This window comes from Saccopteryx bilineata, chromosome 1 (assembly GCF_036850765.1).
Source record: "Saccopteryx bilineata isolate mSacBil1 chromosome 1, mSacBil1_pri_phased_curated, whole genome shotgun sequence".
In the NCBI taxonomy this organism is placed as follows: domain Eukaryota; kingdom Metazoa; phylum Chordata; class Mammalia; order Chiroptera; family Emballonuridae; genus Saccopteryx; species Saccopteryx bilineata.
In genome coordinates this window covers 152,804,518-152,826,186 of record NC_089490.1, presented here as the reverse complement: position 1 = coordinate 152,826,186, position 21,669 = coordinate 152,804,518, and the positions used below count along the sequence as shown (strand labels likewise).

Here is a 21,669-nt window from a genome sequence, read left to right as displayed (position 1 = left end):
TATGTCAGAGTTTTGCTAAGTTTGGCAGAATAAATCTTTATAAAACAACTTACTATAGTTAAATCTATCTTTTTATTTATACTTTGGTTGCTCTGCTACTGCCCACCATGAAAGCTAGAACACCCACTAGTGGGCGGTAGGGACCAGGTTGACTACCACTGCTCTAAGCAATAGAGCTATTTGGCCATGGTGGTTTTTACATTTTAAATGGTTGGGGGAAAAGCCAAAATAAAAATTATTTTGTGACTTATGAAAAATACCTGAAATTTACATTTCAGTGCCCATAAATAGTTTTATTGGCACAGGGCCATGCTTATTTGTTTACATGTTGTGTGGCATGTGCCAATAAAACTATTATTCAAAAATACTATCTGATTCTTTTTAAAAAACAAAAGTAACCCCTCATCTAAAGTAAGTATATACATGGCAGCCAACCAGAAACCCTAGTCTACAAACCCATCTGCCATGTAGTCTGGAACACTCAAATGCCCATCTCAGAGCTCACCTATGCTCAGTTAAGTCTAATTAATCACTATTGTAGCAACAAAAGAAACAGGCAGTAAGGGAGACACAATGTAAATATAGGATATTACAGTAATTAAATAAGGGGGTCATGGCGGAGTTGGGGGTGAGCCCCTGATGCCTTAAGCCTAGTAAGCAAATAAAAATCTAAGCCCAGTCAGTCAATGCTGGAATCTGAGAGTGAAACTTACAAACAAGGAGTCACAGACAGCTAGTCCCCAAATAAGGCAGCTGCTGGAGCTGGAGCCAATCAAATTATGTCCCTGCTTTTTTTGCTTCCTTATCTCCATAAACACCTCACTGTTGTTCTTATTGGTGGAGGTTCCTGACCACCTTGGGTTTGAGGATGCCCAATGAATTGATGTTTGCTCAAATAAATGTTTGGAAATTTTAATGTGCCTCAGTTTAACTTTTAATAGGCTGAAAATGTCTATACTTGTGTATTCACAATGGGGCTGCAGGTGAGTCAGTAAAGATAGCTGATAACACATTAATTTATTTACTCTCTTTGCATCTTCCTGGGCCAGCATGCAGATACACTCTGGAGGCAAGTTTTGTTCAGCCATGGAGAAAGAGAGCTGGCTTCAGCTAGTTGTAGCTTTGAGATGGCTTAGGAAGGGGAACAAGGAAGGAACCCAGGTAGTGACTGTCTATGTCCAAATTGGCATTTTAGAAAACAAAGGTCACTTGAAAAACATTCATGAATGTAAGGGCCACATTTATAAGTGGACAGGGTGAAAGGGCTTGGGGTTTGTGATGTGTTTTCCTTTTAGAAGTTTCTTTGGCTCTGTATGGCCAACCTCCTCTCCCCCAAAGTAAATGAATGAACATGGACTGCAGGACCCCTGGGAAGGAGGCTCTCTCCCTGTCCACCTTTTCCTGCCTCTCCTTCCATTCCCCACCCCAGAAAGCTGTGCTTGGGTTGACATTGTGCCAGCTCCCTTCCCCTGAATGCTGTTTGTCAGCCACAAGGTAACAGAGATCTGGATGCATCTGAGATCTCAGGCTGTTCAACACTGTCTGTTTTCTGCTGCTTTGTTAGGGGACCCCAGGTCCACATGCTTCCCATCTCTGGCCCACCCAGCTTGTTCCAGCCTCCCTTTCTCTGAAACCCTACACTGCCTTCTGTGGATTGGGTGCTGGTACTCTGTACCCCTCCACCCCCAGCCTCAGCATCTGGTACAATGCTTCAGCTCAAATAGATTTTCTGAACTATCTCCATGGTTGCTTGGTATGTTTTGGGTTCTCCACATAGGCCAGTAGCTTCGTGCAGTAGGAACATCAGCGGAACTCCACCAGGAGAAGCTCAACCGAGCTTTGTGACTCCCCATGATGTTCCTGCCCACCCATTTACTGTTTTTGGTGGATGCTACAGAAATAAGTCCCTTAAACCTAATAAAATGAAGTCAGGTAGTGTTTCAGTCCTTCTAGAGAAAAACACCCCCTGTCACAGAGGCAAAGACCCCTTTCAGCATTAGTTGCATTCTTGCTCTTGTTTACACATTTCTGCATCATAAGCTCATCCTGCTGCTCTTAACTTCTCAGATCATGACTTTCCCTTAGACATGCCACCACAGGGATGCTGTCTCTGTACCCACAGACTCAGAGGTGCACCCCCTTGCTTGTCCATCATCTCAATTTTACTATATAGTACATTTTGGCTCAGTTGGCGTTTCCTTTTGTGGCAATGGGGTGTTAAGCTCACAGATGAGCCAGTCTGTATATTAAGTTTACATCTTGTTTATTCACCTAACCAGCATTTAGGTGCTGGGGATACTACAGTGGACAAAAGCAATGTTCTGACTCTTGGGGAGTGTGCTTCATCACAGAGGAGACAGAAAACAGAATAAGGTGACATGTGACCATAAGAAAAGCAGGACATGGGGGACAAAGGATAAGATGTGTATAATTATTGACGAGGTCTGGAAGGGCCTCTGTGGTGGTGATCCAGCCACATGGCTATGTGGCAGAATGGTGTTTGAGGCAGAGGGAGAGTAGTACAAAGACCCTTAGGTGGCAAGGTTAGAGTAGAGCATGAGGAGGGAGTTGGGAATGGAGTTACTGGGCAGTTGGCTGACAGACCAGCTTTGGGATCACATGGTCACAACTGTGTTAAAGATCCATAAATAAATGAGTATGTCTGAGTGCTAATAACACAGTTTTGCACAATCAGGTGAAGGGTTGTCTGACCTACCAGCTGTAGCTCCCTGGTTGGCTGGATTGTGCATGGCCTTAATGCCTTAGAATGACTACCATTTTCCTGGGGTTAACTGCCTTGTTAAAAGAATGCTCAATTTTCCATGTATTTATCAATAACTGAAACCAGGACTGCCCTACAAAACTGCCAGGTTGCTGTCAGCAAACACGATTCCTGTCTTCTGGGCAGCGTCCCTCCTGAAGCCCAGTCCCTTTGCTCCCGTCTACACAGGTGGGAATTGCAGCTTGGAAACTGCTTTCCTCCAGAATTCTGAAGATACTGCTTTCTTGCTGCCTAGCTTCTGCATTCTGGTTCAGAAGACATTGTTCTGGTTCCTAGGCCTTCAGTATGGCCTTCTGCTTTCTCTTGGAAGCCTTTATGGTTGTCTTCCAACCATGCTGTCCTGAAATTCCACAGGGATGCTCCTGGGGGAGGCTGTCATTCATTGTGCTGGGAATGTGGTGGCTTCTTCAATTTGGAGTCTGGTGCCCTTTAGTTCTGAGATAGCTTCTTTTTTTTTAAAAAAAAAAAAAAAAAGGAACACTTCACGAATTTGCGTGTCATCCTTGCGCAGGGGCCATGATAATCTCTGTATCGTTCCAATTTTAGTATACATGCTGCCGAAGCGAGCACACTGAGACAGCTTCTTGATTACAGCTTCTTGGTTTTATTTTCTTCCATTTTTTCTCTCACTTAAAAAAATTTCCTATCAGTTGGATATTCGACCTTCTGGATCAAATCCTTTCATTTTTCTTTCATGATTTTTCTCACATTTTTTTTTCTTTCTCCATATTATTTTCTCTTGTTTACTTTCTGTGACAGTTTATGTGTCAACTTGGTTAGGCTCTAGTACCCATTATTTAATCAAACAGTGGTCTAGGTGTTGCTGTGAAGGCATTTTGTGGCTGTGGTTCACATCTATCATCTGTCGACATTAAGTGAAGACTACCCTTGATAACATGGGCCTCATCTAATCAGTTGAAAGGCCTGCAGAGCAAAACTGAGGTCTCCCTGAGGAAGGAATCCTACCCATGCCTGCAGTGTCACCTGCTGCCCGAGAGTGTCCAGCCTGCTACCCTGCCCTGTGGATTTCAGACTCTCTGGCCCCCACAACTGCATGAGCCAGTTTCTTGAAATAAACCTCTTTATATATTAATATATACTAATTGTTATTTCTATTTTATATGCAATTATGATTAACTATAATATGTTTACATATATAATTAAAAGTATATATATTCTCTGATGCACCTGACCCTTGCCTAGTACCATTCTGTAGCAACACATGGACCACGGAGGAACTGACACCAATTTCTGCCTCCTGCTTGCACTTGGTAGTGAGTAAATAAAGCCTGATGGTTGCTCCCCATCTGGGTCACTGACCTCACTAAGCACCGCACACCGTCTCCCACACTCTGCTCTCATGCATCTCCTATTGGCCGCCATAGCTGTCCTGTTCCCCTTGTCCTGGAGTTCATGCCTTTTCACTACTTTACTGCCACTTTGTGGGGTTTGGTAGGGAGAAGAAATAAATGCATGGGCTCAAGCTGCTGTGTTCCTCCAGGAGGTTTGATGACAATTTCTGTCTGCTGAAGCCAGCCACCCACTTTTAGGCCATAGGGGCCCTCTGGGTTTGGCCCTGGAAGCCAGCCCACAAGGATGAGGCCCACAGATGGGGTCCTGGTTTGGGTGTTTGGCCAGTCACTGAAGGTGCAACAACCTCTGGAGCCCCCACCCCTTCCTCCCCTCACAGAGTTCTCAGGGAGATCAGGGGTACTTACCTATAAAAGGACCATTTTAGCAGGAACTGCCGGGCAGCCTTTGGGAAGCTGGGGCTGCCCGCGTGCTGCTTTAGGACCTGGGTGACCACGTTGTCAAGCCAATTGGCCCACTGGTCCAGGGAACTCTGCTGCTGCAAGGTCAGCTTGAAGTCCTGCTCCAGCCGCTGCACCACACTCTCCTTGCACTGACATACCCATGAGGCTTGCTCCTGTGGGTGTCAGGGCGGTGGGTCAGTGACATACCAATACCATGGGTGAGAACAAGGGACCCTAACTGTGGCCACCTTCTGAGCACCAGCTCCAGGCCCAACTTCATGCACACATCCTCACCCTTGGCCTTTTCCAACTGTACTCCAGCACCATTATACCAAATTCACAAGGGCAGAGACAGGTAGACTAGAGAGGGTACCTTCCCCTCATATAAGGACTTAAATCCAGGCTTCTTGGATCCATAGCTCTGATTATACCATGTCTTTTTTTTATTTTATTCATTTTTAGAAAGGAGAGAGAGAGAGAGAGAGAGAGAAGACAGAGAGAGAAGGGGGAGGAGCAGGAAGCATCAACTCCCATATGTGCCTTGACCAGGCAAGCCCAGGGTTTCAAACCGGCGACCTCAGCATTTCCAGGTCGACGCTTTATCCACTGCGCCACCACAGGTCAGGCCATACCATGTCTTTGTGTTTTATTTTTGAGTGGTCACTCTTGTGAATGTGTGTATATATTTAGTGGATAAACCCGGGCCTGAAATAGACATAAATACAGTAGCAGGATCCATTTGTCCACATCCTGAGCTATTCTAAGCCCAAAGAGAGAACCATGAATGTGGCAAGAGGGAGGCACATTTTTAAAGAAAACGAACCAAGGTGATGGTCACAACTCCTGGAGGCTAAGAGTGGAGACCTGGGGTCTCTGGGTGGGCCAACCCTGACTCTGGTTCATGCAACAGAAATGTGTGCTGGGTGTGCTGTGGGTCGAAGCTTGTGCATTTATGCATTTTTTAGAGGTGGAAGGCTAGGTCAGAGGGGTGGGGGTGATATAGATTTCACCCCTGTTCTGTAGCCTGGCCCAGGAGCCTCATCCCAGGCTATGGGGAACCATGTTGGGGAAAGTCACCTGCACATTGGCAAAGTCCACGCGGTTGAGGTCACTGAGCATCTGGTTGATCTGGGAAGTATTCTGAAGCACAGCCCGGGCTGCCTGTGCCAGGTGATTGAGGGATGTGTATCTCCGCAGTGTCTGGGCAAAGGCACTGACCACGCCAACCTGTGGCCAAGGACAGCATGAGAGGGTGAGCTGCATGCACAAACTCAGGGGAAGCCTGTTCTCTCTTCTCCTTGGCGGGTAGGTGGGGTGGGGTGTGCACAGGCTCAAGAACAGTTCAGGGGCAGGGAAAAGGGAGCGACCCTTCTGACAATCTCAAGGACCCAAAGAGTGAGAACCAGTGAAAGACACAGATGTCACCAGTGCTCACGTGGCACGTATCGCAGATGCTGTGGTATCACTAGATTAGAATTTAATTACTTCAGCTCTCTGGAGGAGGTGGTGAGAACACAGGTTCATGGGAGCTGCTTGGTTAGACTCTGTGGGATTGGCTTGGGAATCTGTGATTTACCAACTACTTAGGTGATTTTTTTTTTTGCAAAGTTGGAAATGGGGAGGCAGTCAGACAGACTCCCGCATGCGCCTGACCGGGATCCACCCAGCACACCCACCAGGGGGCGATGCTCTGCCCATCTTGGGGCGTCGCTCTGCCGCAATCGGAGCCATTCTAGCGCCTGAGGCAGAGGCCACAGAGCCATCCTCAGTGCCTGGGCAAACTTTTGCTCCAATGGAGCCTTGGCTGCAGGAGGGGAAGAGAGAGACAGAGAGGAAGGAGAGGGGGAGGGGTGGAGAAGCAGATGGGCGCTTCTCCTGTGTGCCCTGGCCGGGAATCGAACCCAGGACTCCCGCACACCAGGCCGACGCTTAGGTGATTCTTTAGCTCCTTAGCCTAACAGAATTTCAGGCTGTAGGCAGGTAGACTAGATACCCAGAATCTGGCCTCGTACATGGTAGCTCCTTAAGAAATGTGTGTGAATGGTTGCAAAAGGTTATTTTCATTTTTGCTTATGTGCCAAATCTCCCCATTTAATTCTGATTTGTGGCCAAGACTATATAGTAGTAAGGGGTAAAGCAAGAAAATTAAATTCCTGTCTTTTCATGAGCATAGAACATTTGATCTGCCGTGAGTTGACCCAAATGTGTCACATCAAATGGCATCTTCCATCATGCCCCTCCCTGCCAGCACCTATCCTACAGGAACAGCATCTTCAGGACTTCCTGAAGGGACCACTGATCCTCAGGACACACAGGAGTGACTAGCTTTCACTGGGGCCCAGCGGTCCAGTTTCCTTGGAGCAGAGGCAGAGGAGCCCCAACCTTCCCAGCACAGCAGGGCCTGTGGGGCTCCCAGGCCTCTTACTTCTGGCCACCAGAGTAATCTGAAGGCCCAGACCCCAATCCCAGGCGTTACCTTCGTCTGGATAACCTGTTGTGGGAAGTCGCTCATGGCGTTCGTCAACCAGCCTTCCAGACTCTTGGCAAAGTTACGAATGGCCTGTGTCAAGGTGCCTAGGAGATGGAATCACGATAATAATGAGAAAGGCAGAGTCTCATGCACCAGGATCAGCCATGAGTATATGAGATGCAAATGTATTAAAAGTTACCACCCAGCAAGCAACACAGAGAAAAAGAGAACGGAGCAGTGCAGGCATGGGGGACAATTTGGGATACTTCGTGAGGGAAGCCTGATAAAAGAGTTAAGGCCTGTCCAGATTGTTCATCTCTGTTCACCTGTCTACATCAGTGGTTCTCACCCAGGGTGATCCTGCCCCCAGGGGACACTGGACAATATCTGGGGATATCTGTGGATCTCATGCCTGGGGGAGCTCTTGGCATGAAGTGCATGGGGGCCAGGGATGCTGCTCAACCCCTACCATGCCCATGACGGGCCCACAGAGTGACCTGGCGCCAGTGTCAGCAGTGCTGAGATGGAGAGACCCTGATACACATACATATGAATATATTCTACCCACTTCTCAAATTTATTTTGAGATGGCTTACAATAAGAAACAAGTAATAAAGACTCTTTAAAAAAAGAAAAAAATCCCCCGATATAAAAGTAATATACCCCAAACTTAAACCTTAATATAGACACTCAGTTGCACACTACACTTAACAGTCATCCGGCAGGCAAGTCCACAGGATAAATGCAGTCGTTATGCCGTTTCCCATTTTCTGGTACAAAAGCAGCAGACCGGTTCATTAAGACTGGGGATTTCCAAGAGTTGACAAAAATGTGCATAGATCACCTGCCAGATGCCCACTGGAGTCATTGATTAAGAGCAAGGCCTCAATGCTCAGCTTGCTTGCCCTTCACTTGGGACAATGCTTCTGCCCACAGGATGCTGGAGCCCACGGGAGAGCCTGGAAGTCAGAAGCTGGCACAATGGGTCCCCCCTGGTGGTGGACATTGTCACCACCCTCAGAGGCCTGTGAGGACCTAGGAAGGACCCCCAGCATATGTCAGCTCTAACAGGTAATAGCCATAAGGCCCACAATTTCATTTTCCCCCCTGCTTTCCTCAATTAAGTATGCTAGAATCTGGAGAAAGTTTTATAGAGTCCTTCCTTTGGTGCCAATGAGTCACGGGTTTGGGAGGAAGCTGAGCTCAGTCTCAGATCAAACCTGGGGGAAATTGATTGAAAGCGGATTCAGACCATCCTCAGGGCTTTCAGCAAATGCAGCAGTCTGGAGGGAGAGGGATGTCATGTGACTTTGGTCCCACCCTCTAGAATATCCTTTTGGAGACATCAGAAACCCAGAACTCCATAGCCTTGGGCAGCAGCATGAAGCTCTAAGCCCAGCACAGGCCCAGGTGGGCAGTGACCTTTACTAGAGCCACACTAGGCGCTCCCTCTCTCTCTCCTTTGGGTCAGTGACAAGGAAATACACAGGCAAGGGTGAGCATCTTCCTAAGTGACTAAACTGCTGCTCTCAGTGTCCCAAGTCTGAGCTGGACCTGACAAGTTGGCTGCAGGGGTGCAGGGACAGAAAGGAGAGAAGGCAGGTTAGGTGAGATGCTTACTGGGCACCGGCCGCAGCACATCGGGGATAAGGACCTCCACTAGGGCCTGGTAGAGGATGTGGTCACAGCTCCTCATCCACTTAAGGATGGGTTCACATTTACACAGAGACACCAGCTTGTCCTTTGGGAGGATGGTAGCTTCAGGATCCTCGTCACTGTGGTGGAATGGGGGAAACAATGTGAGCCATGGTCTGGAGGCCATGCAAACCCTGTGCCCACCCTGGCTCATATTCCCTACACGGGTCATGCTGTCTCTACCCCTGCCTGTGGCCGAGGTAATGACTCTGTGGCCACTGCTAAAGTGACTTCTCTTTGTGATGACATATGGTCACCAATAAAGTCACTCACTTGAAACAAGTGAGTGGGCAATGCAAATTACAAATCAATTGTTAGAAGTATAAAAACAACATGTAGTTATGAGGGGAGCACCAATTCATGGAAAGTTGATGCATTTGTCTGTGGGTTGCAATGTGGCTTTCTTTGGGCCTGTCTGGGGTGGCGATAACAGGTACCTGGCCGGTAGAGAGGCAGGGCCATCGCTGGAGGAGGCTTTAGAATTCCAGAAGGAAAGCCACAGCTTCTCAATGTAGTGGAACTGAAGGTTCATCACAACATCTAAAGTTGCCTGCAAGTAAAAATGGCTGGTTAGATGCACAAATGTGCATGTTCAAAATGGTGTGGATCACATGTCATCAATTGGGGGGAGTGTCTTTTGAAATCTAGAGGGAGACTACAGTGGAGATGGAAATGGATGAAGGGGCACTGTTCAGGGGCAGATATTCTATCTGCTCTTTGGCTAGAAAGAGCAGGGACCTCCATGTTGTCAGGAACATTTGGGGATGTATGAGAGTTTGGTGTGCCCCTGTGTGGGCTCTACCCAGGGGCCACCTGGAGGGGGCAGTCACCTCACAGTGCCGCCGATAGACTAACTGCAGGGCCTTGACGTCCTGCAGTGTGATGCTCTCCTGCAGCAAGAGGCTGCTCAGGTCAGGTGCAGGGAACTCCGGGAAGACGTGGGAGACATCTGGGGGCATGGAAGGAAAAGGGGTCGTCAGGAGACCTGCAGAAGGTCAGCATGCAGAAGCCAGGCTGGGAGGCCCGTGTGCTGAGGAATGCTGTCTGGATGTGCCAGGAACAGCTTGACAACCCTAGGATGGCATCCTGGCTCCCATGAACAGTCACAGTTTTTGTAAGCTTTGGTTTTCTCAGGTCCATAATAGGAACAGCATCATTACCTCTCAGCCACAGGAAATATGCCGAGACAGACAAATCACTGAACTAGAGCTTCGGACACAGTGAGTGCTCTCATCCTAGCATAGGGGCCAGCCAAATAAGTGCACCTGGAAACAAAGCTGGCCCTGTGGGGACCTCCCAGGCCTGACAACCTCTCCAGAAGACCCAACATAGGAGGGCTCTGTACAGGCTCAAAAAATACACTATAAATATACCCAGGCCACTGATGTCTCAGAGTGTACATGCTTATGACAGTGATCCCAGTGCCCTCCCTGGGTGTGTCCAGGTAGCAGGCTCTGAGTTTGGAGGCAATCTCAAGAAAGCGCTGGGCTATCTGGGTGAGGGTGGGGACGGTCTCTTCCATGGCTCCCAGGGAAGAGGGTCAGGCAGCCCTATGTGAGGGCACCCACCGGGAGGGGAGAAATCCAATTTTAGGAGGGCCTTGAGCATCCAGGTAAGCAAGGAAGAGAACATAGAAGGGTAGCCAAGTCCTGCTGCTGCTCTGAGCCTACAGGTTTTAAAATAGGACATGTAGTCTTCTCTCTGATGGGGATTTCATTTTATTTACTTATTATTTTTTGATGGTCACTTTATACATTAATTTTGGGGGCATACGTTGATGGTTCTGAAATCTCAGGGGGCCTCAAAGAAGGTTTTCTAGAACTTTCTATGTAAATGAAAACATGTCATACAAGAAAACTATTTAATACACGTCTCTAGATGCTGCTGGTGCCAAAACCCACAAGTACCCAGAAGTGCTGAGGAGACCGGGAGCTTTCACAGCAGGCCTGCCCCCAAGATGGGGGCGTCACTGCTCACCTATGTATTGCTGGTGGTGCTGGCTCTGGGCGGCCATGGCCTGCTCTGGTGTGCTGTGCAGGCCGGTGTGTGAGCCATTGTCCCCAAGGCTGTCCGACTTCTGGGCTGGCCGGCACCTGGGTAGGGGACACACGTGCCACCATGAGGCCCCAGCAGCACTGCCTAGAAGGGGCCCAAGGAGCAGAGGGCTGAACAGGATGCAGTCTTGTGTGTGTGTGTGTGTGTGTGTGTGTAATTTTAAAATAATTGTGGTCAAATACACATAACAAAATGTGCCATCTTAATAATTTCTAACCATGTAGTTCAATGAGTTCAATGTAGTAAATATACATTAAGTATATTTATGTTGTTATACAACCATCATCACCATCCATCTCTAGAACTTCCCATATCCCCAAACTCTATTCCCATAAACACTGACTCCCACCATCTACTTTCTGTCTCCGTGGATCTGACTCCTCTAGGGACCTCTTGAGCCTGGACCTCCTACAGTATTTGTCCTTCTGTATCTGGCTTCTCTCACTGAGCATAATGTCCTCTAGGTCCATCCCCATTAGCACATGTATCAGAATGTCCCTCCTCTTTATGATAGAATATGTATATTATATTTTGTTTATCCATTCATCCGCTGTTGGATACTTGGCTTATATATATATATATACACACACACACACACACACACACACACAGTATTCTAATACTTCTCTCTTAGAAGACAAATGAACTTCTTTACATAGAATCTCAAGTATCTTACTATTATATGGTCTTAAAGGAAATTCTGAGACTTTCCTTTTGCCCTGAGCCAGAAAGCAATGGATAGTCTGCATAGGTAGCAAACTGAGAAACATGAACAGAGAAGGGCTTCCCAGGCCACTTGTCACTCTTGAGCCCAGAGGGATGCTTCAGGTGGTGTGCATGACAGGAAGGACCCAGTCTGAACTGGGAGTGCCTTTGTAGAGAGTGGGGCCAGGCTCGCTATGAAGAGGAAGAAATGCCACTGATATATTTATGGACCACCTTACTCAGGGTGGTTCCAAGTATTGCCACAAAACACGTAACTGCTCCTAAAATTTGTGCTTCCCGGTATATAGATTCATAGGTATCTGTAGGGGCCAAAATCAAACAACAGGAAGCTCTTGAGTCCATGTCTATGGACCATAAGGGTCAGGACGGTTCTGTTCTGATGTATTGGCTCTTGGAGACTCTATTCTGTAACCTCCAACTCCTGTGATCAGCCTTGTGGTTGGGAGTCACTGTGACACTTTACAGCAGCTGAATTGGGATTTTGAGCCACACAGACTGGCAGAGGTAGGAAGGTGCCATGTAGGGGTGAAGGGGCACAGTACTCACCCTAGAACAGTCTGGACTCTGGAGAGGGAGCCTGGGGGACTGGAAGGCTGCCAGGGTAGTTACATTCAAGTGAGAACCAGAACCAAGGCAAACTACAGCTGTTGAGGGCCATCTCTGCCACTTGTTTTGTAAATTCACATTTCAATGTCCAAAAATAAAGTTTTATTGGCACATAGCCATGCCTACTCATTTATGAACATCTGTGATGGCTCATGCACAACAGCAGACTGCGAAGTCATGACGTGCAAAGCTCAAGGTATTTGTTCTCTGGCTCTTTACAGGAAAATTTGCTGACTCCTGCCTTAAAAGATGAGTAAGTAAAGAGAACATTTCAGAAAATGACCGGGACTTTCCAGCCATCAGATCAAAATGTCAGGAAAAAAGCAGCAACTTAAGTCTATAGGCTTCTCAGGTTATGTTCAGTGCTCTCTCTTTCATTTCCCGGTAGTTTAAAAATTAAAGATATGTGATTCCAACTTTATGACATTCCGGAAAAGGAAAAACTATAGACTATAGAAGACAGTAAGTAGATCAGGGGTTTCTGGGGCTTGGGACAAGGAGGGGTGAATAGGTGAGGCACAGAAGATCTTTAGGGCAGTAAAATACTCGGTATGGGTACTGTAATGGCAGGTACATGTCATTATACATTTGTCCCAATCCATGGAATGTACAACACCAGGATGAACCCTAATGTAAACTATGAACTCGGGGTGATCACAATGTGTCAGTGCAGGACCATCAATAGAACAAACGTACCACTCTGGTTAGGGGTGCTGTTAGTGGGGAGGCTGTGCACATGGGGGGCGGGGGGTGGTATGTGGGAAATCTCTGTACCTTTCTTTTTTTTTTTTTCTGAAGCTGGAAACGGGGACAGACAGTCAGACAGACTCCCGCATGCGCCCGACCGGGATCCACCCGGCACGCCCACCAGGGGCAACGCTCTGCCCACCAGGGGGCGATGCTCTGCCCCTCCAGGGCATCGCTCTGCGGCAACCAGAGCCACTCTAGCGCCTGGGGCAGAGGCCAAGGAGCCATCCCCAGCGCCCGGGCCATCTTTGCTCCAATGGAGCCTCGGCTGCGGGAGGGGAGGAAAGAGACAGAGAGGAAGGAGGGGAGGGGGGTGGAGAAGCAAATGGGCGCTTCTCCTATGTGCCCTGGCTGGGAATCGAACCTGGGTCCCCCGCACGCCAGGCCGACGCTCTACCGCTGAGCCAACCGGCCAGGGCCTGTACCTTTCACTCAATTTTGCTGTGACCTAAAACTGCTTTAGAAATGTCTTTTTAAAATTTATTTTTATATTTATTAATTTTTCAGAGATGGGGGGTCAGAAGTATCAACTCATAGTTGCTTCACTTTAGTTGTTCATTGTTTGTTGTATGTGCCTTGACCAGGGAAGCCCAGGTCAAGGATACTTGGTGCACACACACACACATACACACACTATATAAACCAATAACCTCAACTTTCTAGGTCGATGCTTCATCCACTGTGCCACCACAGGCAGGCTTTTTTTTTTTTTTTAGAGAAGAAAACACTCTGGAATTTCTGTTAGCCTGTGAGGGTGCCTCCTCAGCTCCTGGCCCCTGCTAGCCTCCCTCTACGCCAGTGGAGGTTAATGTCTTGGCTCTCTCAGGATACTGGAGACTGAGGTGTTTTCTCCACCACAGGGTAGGAGACCTTTGTATAAATTTATTTAATGTTTGAGAAACACCCTCCCCATATTCTTCCTAGAAAAACTCGGGCCCCGTCCCCTACCTCAGGCCGCCTCCGCCCCGGTCACTCACCTTGGTTTCTGATGTACAGGCTGCTGCCGCATGGCCATGTACTGGGTGTCCTCCTGTAGCCGGTTCAGGGGAGAGTCTGGCTTCAGACGGATCCCATAGTAATGATACTTGGAGTTGCCCCTAGAAACCAAACATCGGGATCAGCTCTTCCTACAGATGTCCTAAAGGACAGGAGGTGCTGTCTTGGCACCTGTACTTTGGACCCTCCTGTTCAGTGTTTCCTGGACTGTGGGAAATGCTCATGGGCTGTTCTGAGGCCAGAGAGGTTTAGGAAGTTCGGCACACTACCTCCCCATCTGAAGGTTCTCTTCTTGCATTTTAGTATGAGAAAGGCTCTGAGAAGTCCTGCAGTCAGAAAACCAGTTCTGTGTCTGTATCCTGTTAAAGATATTCCCTGTCAAGGATCAAAGATGGCAGAGGATAAGAGAAGAAGTGCCCATTCTCTTGGCCAGGATGCCGGCATCTGAGAGTGCATGAATGAACCCTGCTCCCCACTTCTGTGCACTTCACTGAGAGCAGGCTCTGAGTCTGCCACAGAGCACGGCCACATGAGCTGTAGGTCACTCACTTTAAGTAGATTGTGGCCATTTTTTTTTCTAGTGAGAGGGGTGTCCGTATAATTGCCTGGTCAAGTTTATGATACGTGAGGTTCCCCGATTGCTATAGGCCAAGGGCAGGCCACAGTGGGTTGGTCTGGTATAGCAAAGAGCATCAAGAAACAGTAAATCCAACTCTGGTAGATAGTCCAGAGGCAGTTTTTTAAAAACCTGTTACGGAAAATTTCAAACAAAGAGAGCTGAAGTGAACCCCATATCCAATCACCAGGAGATACTGAACCACAACCCATGCCCTGGCCCTGGCTAGGCCAATGCTGTTGCCACTTTGGGGCAACTCCAAGTTCATTCAGCTATGTCAGTCAGGATGCGTGGGGAGAAGGAGGGAACCTCATATTCTCCAAAAACTTGATTTCTGTGTAAAGGAAGAAGAAGGATGTGGGGGCGGTTGGACACTGCCCTCTACCCACCTGGTGCCCAGCCGCCGTGTCCTCAGGCCCATAAACACAGAGCGAATCAGTTTCCCAAAGGAGGCGGCATTCACAGGGTCCAGCTTGTGCTCCTGGCAGTGCCGAAGGTAATGGTTATAAAGAGAACTTCGGGGTAGACTGACGCCTTCAGCAGTTTCGTAATTATCTAACAGCCACTGGAGCTGGAAAAAGAAAAACACGTTTCTGATTGTCAAATTTCCCGAAACACCAAAATGCTAAATGGACTATTAAGAAAATCACATGCCTTCCCTCCACTAACAAGATGAGGAAATTCATTGCCACTCTCATGATTTGGGTTCAAGAGACTCTGGGCATGTTACTTAGTAGCTTCTTTTCACTCGCTTCTTGATTCCTTCAATTTTCAGCCTGGTATTCAGGTTCCTTTTTTTTTTTTTTGTATTTTTCTGAAGTGAGAAGTGGGGAGACAGAGAGATAGACTCTGCATGCACCTGACCAAGATCCACCTGGCCCATCTGGGATGTTGCTCCGTTGCAACCAGAGCCATTCTAGCACTTAGGGCGGAGGCCATGGAGCCATCCTCAGTGCCTGGGCCAACTTTGCTCCAATGGAGCCTTGGCTGCAGGAGAAGAGAGAGAGAGAGAGAAAGGAGAGGGGGAAAGGGGGGAGAAGCAGATGGGCGCTTCTCCTGTGTGCCCTGACCAGGAATTGAACCTGGGACTTCCACACGTTCAGGTTCCTTTTTAACCAAGACAAACATGCATGGATGAAGACCTCATAGAATCTGTCCTTAAAATCACTTAAACACACACAGACCACCTGACCTGTGATGGTGCAGTGGATAGAGCTTCAACCTGGAATGCTGAGGTCACCAGTTCAAAACTTCAAGCTTGCCCAGTGAAGGCACATATGAGAAGCAACTACGAGTTGATGCTTCCCGTTCCTCCCCCCATGCCTTTCTGTTTCTCTCCCTAAAAATCAATAAAAAACAATCTCTAAACACAGACCCACATGCTGCTTAAACAACAAATGTCTCCTAAACCTGTAGGAACAGAGATCAATTCTAATGATGAGAAAGAGGCCGATTCAAGAAAACCAAGGGGCCTATGAGCACCATGCCCCTCATCGGCAGTGGTCATCAATGGAAACAGACTAGTATCTCCTGCAGGCCTCCAAGCGGAGGACAGATGGAAACTGACTAAAATACCTAAGAGCTCATGTGCTGGGCCTTGTGCTCAGGCTAAGGCAGGAAAAAGAGTTGAAAGCTGAAGTTGTGAAGTTGCTGCCCCCAGAGGTTGGCAGACTTGGAAGAGCAGGAGCCACCCTTATAAAAAGCTAAGACCCCAAGAGGGGCGATGTGCCCAACTAGGAGCCTCAACCACAGTGCCCCAAAAGCTGTGGTTTGATTCTGGCGTCCGCTCTGCTGTGAGTACAAAAAGCTTTAACCATGTGGGTTTTGGGGACTGGCAGGAGCCATGTGCATAGGCACCAGCCTGGGGCAGGATCTCATGAAGGAGCTAGGCTCACTGTGGGAGGCAGTGGTCTGTCTAAGCTGCCACCCCTGTCCAGACAACCCCCTCCACTGGCCCAGACCCCTCTGCAGTCCAGCCATGCTGGGCTCCTGTAAGTCCCCATGCCCTCTGCTTCCTTCCAGACCCAGAGTGAGCATCTCCCCTGGGAATCAGCACCCCAGCCCCCTGCCCATGGCCTGCACCCCACTGTACTCCACATCCCCTTGTAGCCCCACCCAGACTTAGCATGCAAGCTGGGAAGTCGACTTTCATTTCCCTTTTAAAAAGTTTAATTATGGAAAGGTTCTAACATGCACAGAGGTAGCAAGAATAAGGGAACTTGTGTCACAAAAAATCTGTTCAAGGCCCATTTTTATTTCTTCTAAGCCCTACCTGGGCCATTCTAAAGTGAAGCCCTTCATCACATCTCTGGACCTCCCTACTCTCACGAGGAGCCAGCTGGGGTCCTGGATGTCAGAATGAGGGTAGTTTTAGAAATGGGGGAGGGCACGCTGGAGGTACGGGATAAAAGTAGGGGACAGGTCAAAGATCCCAGTGAAAGGACACGTGGGGAACTATCAGAGCAGAGGGTTTTTTTTAACAGAAAGACAGGCATTGGGCATCAAGAGGGCCTAGGCAGTGGGCTCTGTGTTTGGGAGGAGGGGTTTCAAGTATTGGGCTGTTGTTCAGGGCACAAGTTGGAACTAGATATATAAATCTGGTACCAAGGAGACAATGCAGGGTCTTTGGGCATAAGGGGTGCATAGAAAGGCTGAGGAGGAAGAATAGTGACACTGGGGGAAAACAGGAGAGGTCCCCTCCACCTGCTGTGCTCCTGCAGTGAGGCCTCTTAGCTGCACAACCATCCTCACTGAGGGGCTGGCCACAGCTCCTGCTTATCCCTGAGGATCGGGTCTGAACCAGCAGCCACCCCACTGCAAAACCTCCTGCAGTCTGTTGTTGACTGTCCCCAAGTGTGCCCATGAATGGCCCTGAAGTGTATCCTCTCCTGGGCTATAAGTCTATGTGACTAATAAATGGCTCTCCACTCTGCTTAGTGTGGGTGTTGTGTGTTTGGCCATTCCTGTAACTCTAGGGTGGGACCTACTCTCACCAACAGGGTGAATGAGAGACAATGATGACAGGGAGATGGGAAGGAGGATGCAAAGCATCAGTGCAGGAGGGTAGCAACTATCAAGGGAGGAGGGGTCTAGGCAGGGTGTCTGGCTGTGTGAGGTGAGCCAGAGGTCATGGGAAATAAGAAAAGCCCCTGAAAGAGACTCATCTTCAAGTGTCCTTTTGGAAAAAGAACATCATATATTTTATTTTCCATCAAGTCATTTCAAACTCCTCTTAACAGTACTTTTTAGGTAGCACAGTGCCTCCCTACTCCTCAGAGCTTCACTCTAGTCCAGGGCTTAGAGTCTTAGGAGACATCTCCTTGGTCCTCCCTTGTCCCTGACCTCTCTTCCCCTGTTTGCAGCCCCAGGATCTTAAAGATGCCTCAAGAAACACTGACCAGAGAAGACGAAGTCCCAAAGAGCAAATGGGACCCCTGCACATGGGCACAAAAGCTGGAGGTTTTTCCTCTCTGCCACCCAAGGTAGAGGGGCTCAGGACACTACTTCTTAGGGAATCCTCCATGGACAAGAGAAATGGGGACCAGGAGCTCATGTGATGACACTGGTCCTGGGCTAAGGGGTGAGGCAGATTGTATGGCTGGAAGGGGCACTGCACCAGGGGTCCTGAGTGATGAAGGCTAATACCTGGCCCAGGCCCACTAAATAAAACTGGCTCATACATAAAGAGAAAGGTTTGGGAAATATGACTCCTTTCCCCCAACCCCATATTATTTATATTAAAAGTAGACTTCTCTGGGTAATTCTGTTGAATTGACATCAAAGTCATCATGAAATAAAGCATGGTTAGCTTCCTTCAAGTATAAGTGACTACAGAGAACTGACCCCACTGGCAGTCTCCAAAAGAATAGTTACACTCCTCTCTCCTTTGCACTGAGAAGTTACCAGGAAAGAAAACTGATCTGAGTGGCAAATGAGAGAAGACATGAAGAAGCTGAGGGAGGGAGCAACTGAGGAAATGTTTCAGGCAAAGGACACGGCCCACTCAAAGGCCCTGGGGCAGGGCCATGCCTGGAGTACTGTAGGAACAGCGAGGCCTGTGTGGTTGGAGCGGAGTGACCAAGGGGAAGAGAGAGAGAGAGAGGAGTTGAGGGCAAGAAGGGGATGGGGAGGTCATGCAGGGTCATTTCTATGACCTTGGCTTCTACTTGGAGGGCAATGGGGGCCCTGTAGGCTTCTGAGCAAAGAGTTGCAAGGATCTGACTTGGGTTTTAGCAGATCTCCTCTGGCAGCTGCTGTGAGAAGGGCCTGGGAGCCAAGGGTTGGCTAGTAGATGGCTTCGACAATCCCTGGGAGAGATAGTGTGTGTTTGTCTGTGGTGGTGGAAGTGGGAGAAATAGTCTGATTCTGGGTTGTTCTAAAGGTGAGGTCAAAGAGCATCAGGAAGAGAGGTGCTCAAGAGGAGACGGAAAAGCAAGGATGAGCACTGCAAGGACTTGGTGAGCAGGGAAGATGAGGTGAGGGGCAGGGGTTGGGGTGGGCAGTGTCAGCCCTGGACACTAGGGTATGGAATTGAGGGATGGGTCCAGATGGTTGTCTAGAGGAAAACAACCTGTCCTGTCAGCAGCTAGGGTGGGTTGGCAAGGAGGTGAGGGTAGGTCAGGAATACTGAAGAAACAGTGGTCCTGTCAAGACCACTGCTAGGCATTTGCCACAAGAATTTGGAGCAATTTCTGGTCAAGGGACCCATCCCATGAAGTTGCTTCTCTAGCCAAGCTCCAGCTTAGTCTGCAGGTAACAGCTTTGTCCTTATACCAGCCTGTAGTTGGCCACCAGCAAAAGGCTAAAGGATCTTTGACAATTTGGGTTTCTTGATTAAAAAGTCATGTAGTCTGAAGACAATTAGTCTAAAAGTAGGGCTTGGAAATAAGAGTTTACTTTTGTAGACAGTGGCCACCTCCCCATGACAGTGACTTTGTGAACATGTTGTGGGCTCCATGAGTCAGCAAGGGTCAAGGTGGGGGGGCTTTTCAAGCTGGGATCTGGGGGACAGTAAGGTGGTGGCTCTGGTAGGAGTCTAACACCTCCACTGCTCTTGGCTGGGACCTTGACCTGAGGCTTCCCCAGGCCAGGACAACAGTGGGGAGGCTGTAGTGACACCCCAATGGGTGAAGGTGCCTTCCTCCTCAGCACCAGCTTTGTCACCTCCTTCCTCTGAAACAGCGATGCCTTGTTTTCATGCCACCCAATCACAGCTACCCCTATTTTAGAGACTGCTCACTTGAGGCCCACCTCCTGCAAGATTTCTACATCAGGCTGTGAGTTTCCTTCAACCTGAAGACCCCTGGCTCTGAGCCCCCAGGGCAGCATGGGAAGCTCTGGCGGAATCTTGGCATTGGCTCTGGGCATTGCCACCCGCACCTACCCCAGGACCGTGCACTGGGAAGGAAAGGCGCTCCACAGAAGACAGCAACAGTTTGAGGCAAACCTCTGTGCTGGGCTCCTGGGCAGACTTAGGTTTGTCTAGGCGGGTTTTCTCACCCCTGCCGAGCTCCTGCCCTCACAGGCCAACCTCCCTGGGTGGACACTGATGGGGCATGCCTCCCAGTCAGGCTCATCTCTACTCTGGGGTTGGGCTGGCAAAGGACTGGGGACTGTGGCCCGTGTCATCCAAAACTAAAGCAATCTCAGCTATAGCTGCTTTGGTGACAATTGTCAAGAGTGAGTGTGGCCAGCTGACCAGAGGACAGGCTCAGCCAGCTGAGACCATGACAGTTGTCAGCGGGACACACTGCACATCTGTGAGGCAGGTCATGTTCTTTACCTCTCCTGTTTCTCCCACTCTCACACCTGCAAGGACAGCTCCAGGGGGATTCTACCCAGTGTACACAGTCAACTCTTTAGAAAGATCTATTCCCTTTGATTCTAAATCCTCAAACCCCACAATTCCAGATGGAAGGAGGCTCAACCACAGATCTCCAAGGAGAAAATAGATATGGGGAGATTTTCCTGCTCAAAAGGTCCACTCCAGAATCTAAACTGGCTAAAGCACCCAGGAAAGTCTGCCTTCCAAAAGAAAAGTGTTAGAAAGCCAGGAGCAGACCTGCAGCCAGACCAGCAGCTCATGCATTTCCCCCAGAGACTTTTTTTTTTTTTTTTTACATAGGCAGAGATAGACAGGGACAGACAGACAGGAACGGAGAGAGAGATGAGAAGCATCAATCATTAGTTTTTCGTTGCGCGTTGCGACTTCTTAGTTGTTCATTGATTGCTTTCTCATATGTGCCTTGACCGCGGGCCTTCAGCAGACCGAGTAACCCCTTGCTGGAGCCAGCGACCTTGGGTCCAAGCTGGTGAGCTTTTTTGCTCAAGCCAGATGAGGCCGCACTCAAGTTGGCGACCTTGGGGTCTCGAACCTGGGTCCTTCCGCATCTCAGTCCGACACTCTATCCACTGCTCCACCAACTGGTCAGGCTCCCCCAGAGACATTTTAAATTTCCCATGGACACAAGACACTGCCCTGTTGGGATTTGCGCCCCACCCTGCCTTCCTCACAGGGCTCCCCCAAAGCTGACCTGTGCCAGGCCCAAAGGCTATGATGATGTGGCCACGTGTCTGCTCCACAGCTGAAGAACACCTGTCCCAAGTCAAACAGAGATCATCTCCACTGAAGAGACTGTCATTTGCAGACATTTCTACCTGAGACACTCTGAGCTTAGGGTAAGTGTGGGAGGTGGGTGGGAGGTGACCTTCCCTCCAAGCACTCACTGAAGATTTTCCCTTCCCAGGTATGACCAAGGGGTGATACTGTCCAACAGTGATGGAAAACAGGGTGGCCACGACCCACTTAGCGTGGGGGGTGTGGCACTTGGGAGGGGCCTGATGGTCTATGGGTTTTTGTTTGAGACAACTGGTGTGAAGCTATTCTTCCTAGAGACTGGCCTCTGAGGCTGAGGAGTACAGGCCCTCATCATGTGTGCCTGGAGCAGCTGACCACGCCTGTGCCAACTCATTAACCCTCAAATTTTGGGGCCTTTCTCTAGCTGGGCTCTGCCCTAGAACTACTGCCTTTTGAGCAACACTTTACTTCGAATAAATCCAGTACAAGTCTTGATGGGATCACAGAATCATGATAGATTATATGGGACTTCTTTTTCATTGATGGTTTAATTCTCAAGAGAATGAAAGAGATTTGGGGTCAAATCCCAACCTAAATGCTTGAAAAGCACACTCTGACTTCAGCGGCCTATCCAACTTTTAAATC

The 21,669-nt window shown here is 48.9% G+C and overlaps 1 protein-coding gene, 1 long non-coding RNA gene and 1 other non-coding gene across 7 annotated transcripts in view; 1 reads left to right on the top strand and 2 right to left on the bottom strand.

Moving 5' to 3' along the window:
* The window catches only part of LOC136334494 (uncharacterized), a 35,748-nt gene extending 17,209 nt beyond the window's left edge, over positions 1-18,539 (top strand). For all 3 annotated transcript variants that reach the window (XR_010731166.1, XR_010731163.1, XR_010731164.1), the window contains 2 exons: positions 7,943-8,077; positions 17,810-18,539. This is a non-coding gene — a long non-coding RNA (uncharacterized lncRNA). The remainder of the gene's footprint in view (positions 1-7,942; positions 8,078-17,809) is intronic.
* RFX2 (regulatory factor X2) overlaps positions 1-21,669 on the bottom strand; it is a 117,628-nt gene that overhangs the window by 5,382 nt on the left and 90,577 nt on the right. For all 3 annotated transcript variants that reach the window (XM_066274601.1, XM_066274622.1, XM_066274612.1), the window contains 9 exons: positions 14,837-15,018; positions 13,813-13,932; positions 10,679-10,794; positions 9,532-9,650; positions 9,139-9,251; positions 8,627-8,781; positions 7,013-7,110; positions 5,614-5,763; positions 4,501-4,709 (listed from right to left, as the gene is read on the bottom strand). In XM_066274601.1, coding sequence (XP_066130698.1) covers positions 4,501-4,709; positions 5,614-5,763; positions 7,013-7,110; positions 8,627-8,781; positions 9,139-9,251; positions 9,532-9,650; positions 10,679-10,794; positions 13,813-13,932; positions 14,837-15,018 — 1,262 coding nt within the window. The remainder of the gene's footprint in view (positions 1-4,500; positions 4,710-5,613; positions 5,764-7,012; positions 7,111-8,626; positions 8,782-9,138; positions 9,252-9,531; positions 9,651-10,678; positions 10,795-13,812; positions 13,933-14,836; positions 15,019-21,669) is intronic.
* On the bottom strand, positions 3,249-3,352 carry LOC136321623 (U6 spliceosomal RNA). Its single transcript, XR_010728769.1, has one exon. It is a non-coding gene; the product is annotated as a U6 spliceosomal RNA (small nuclear RNA).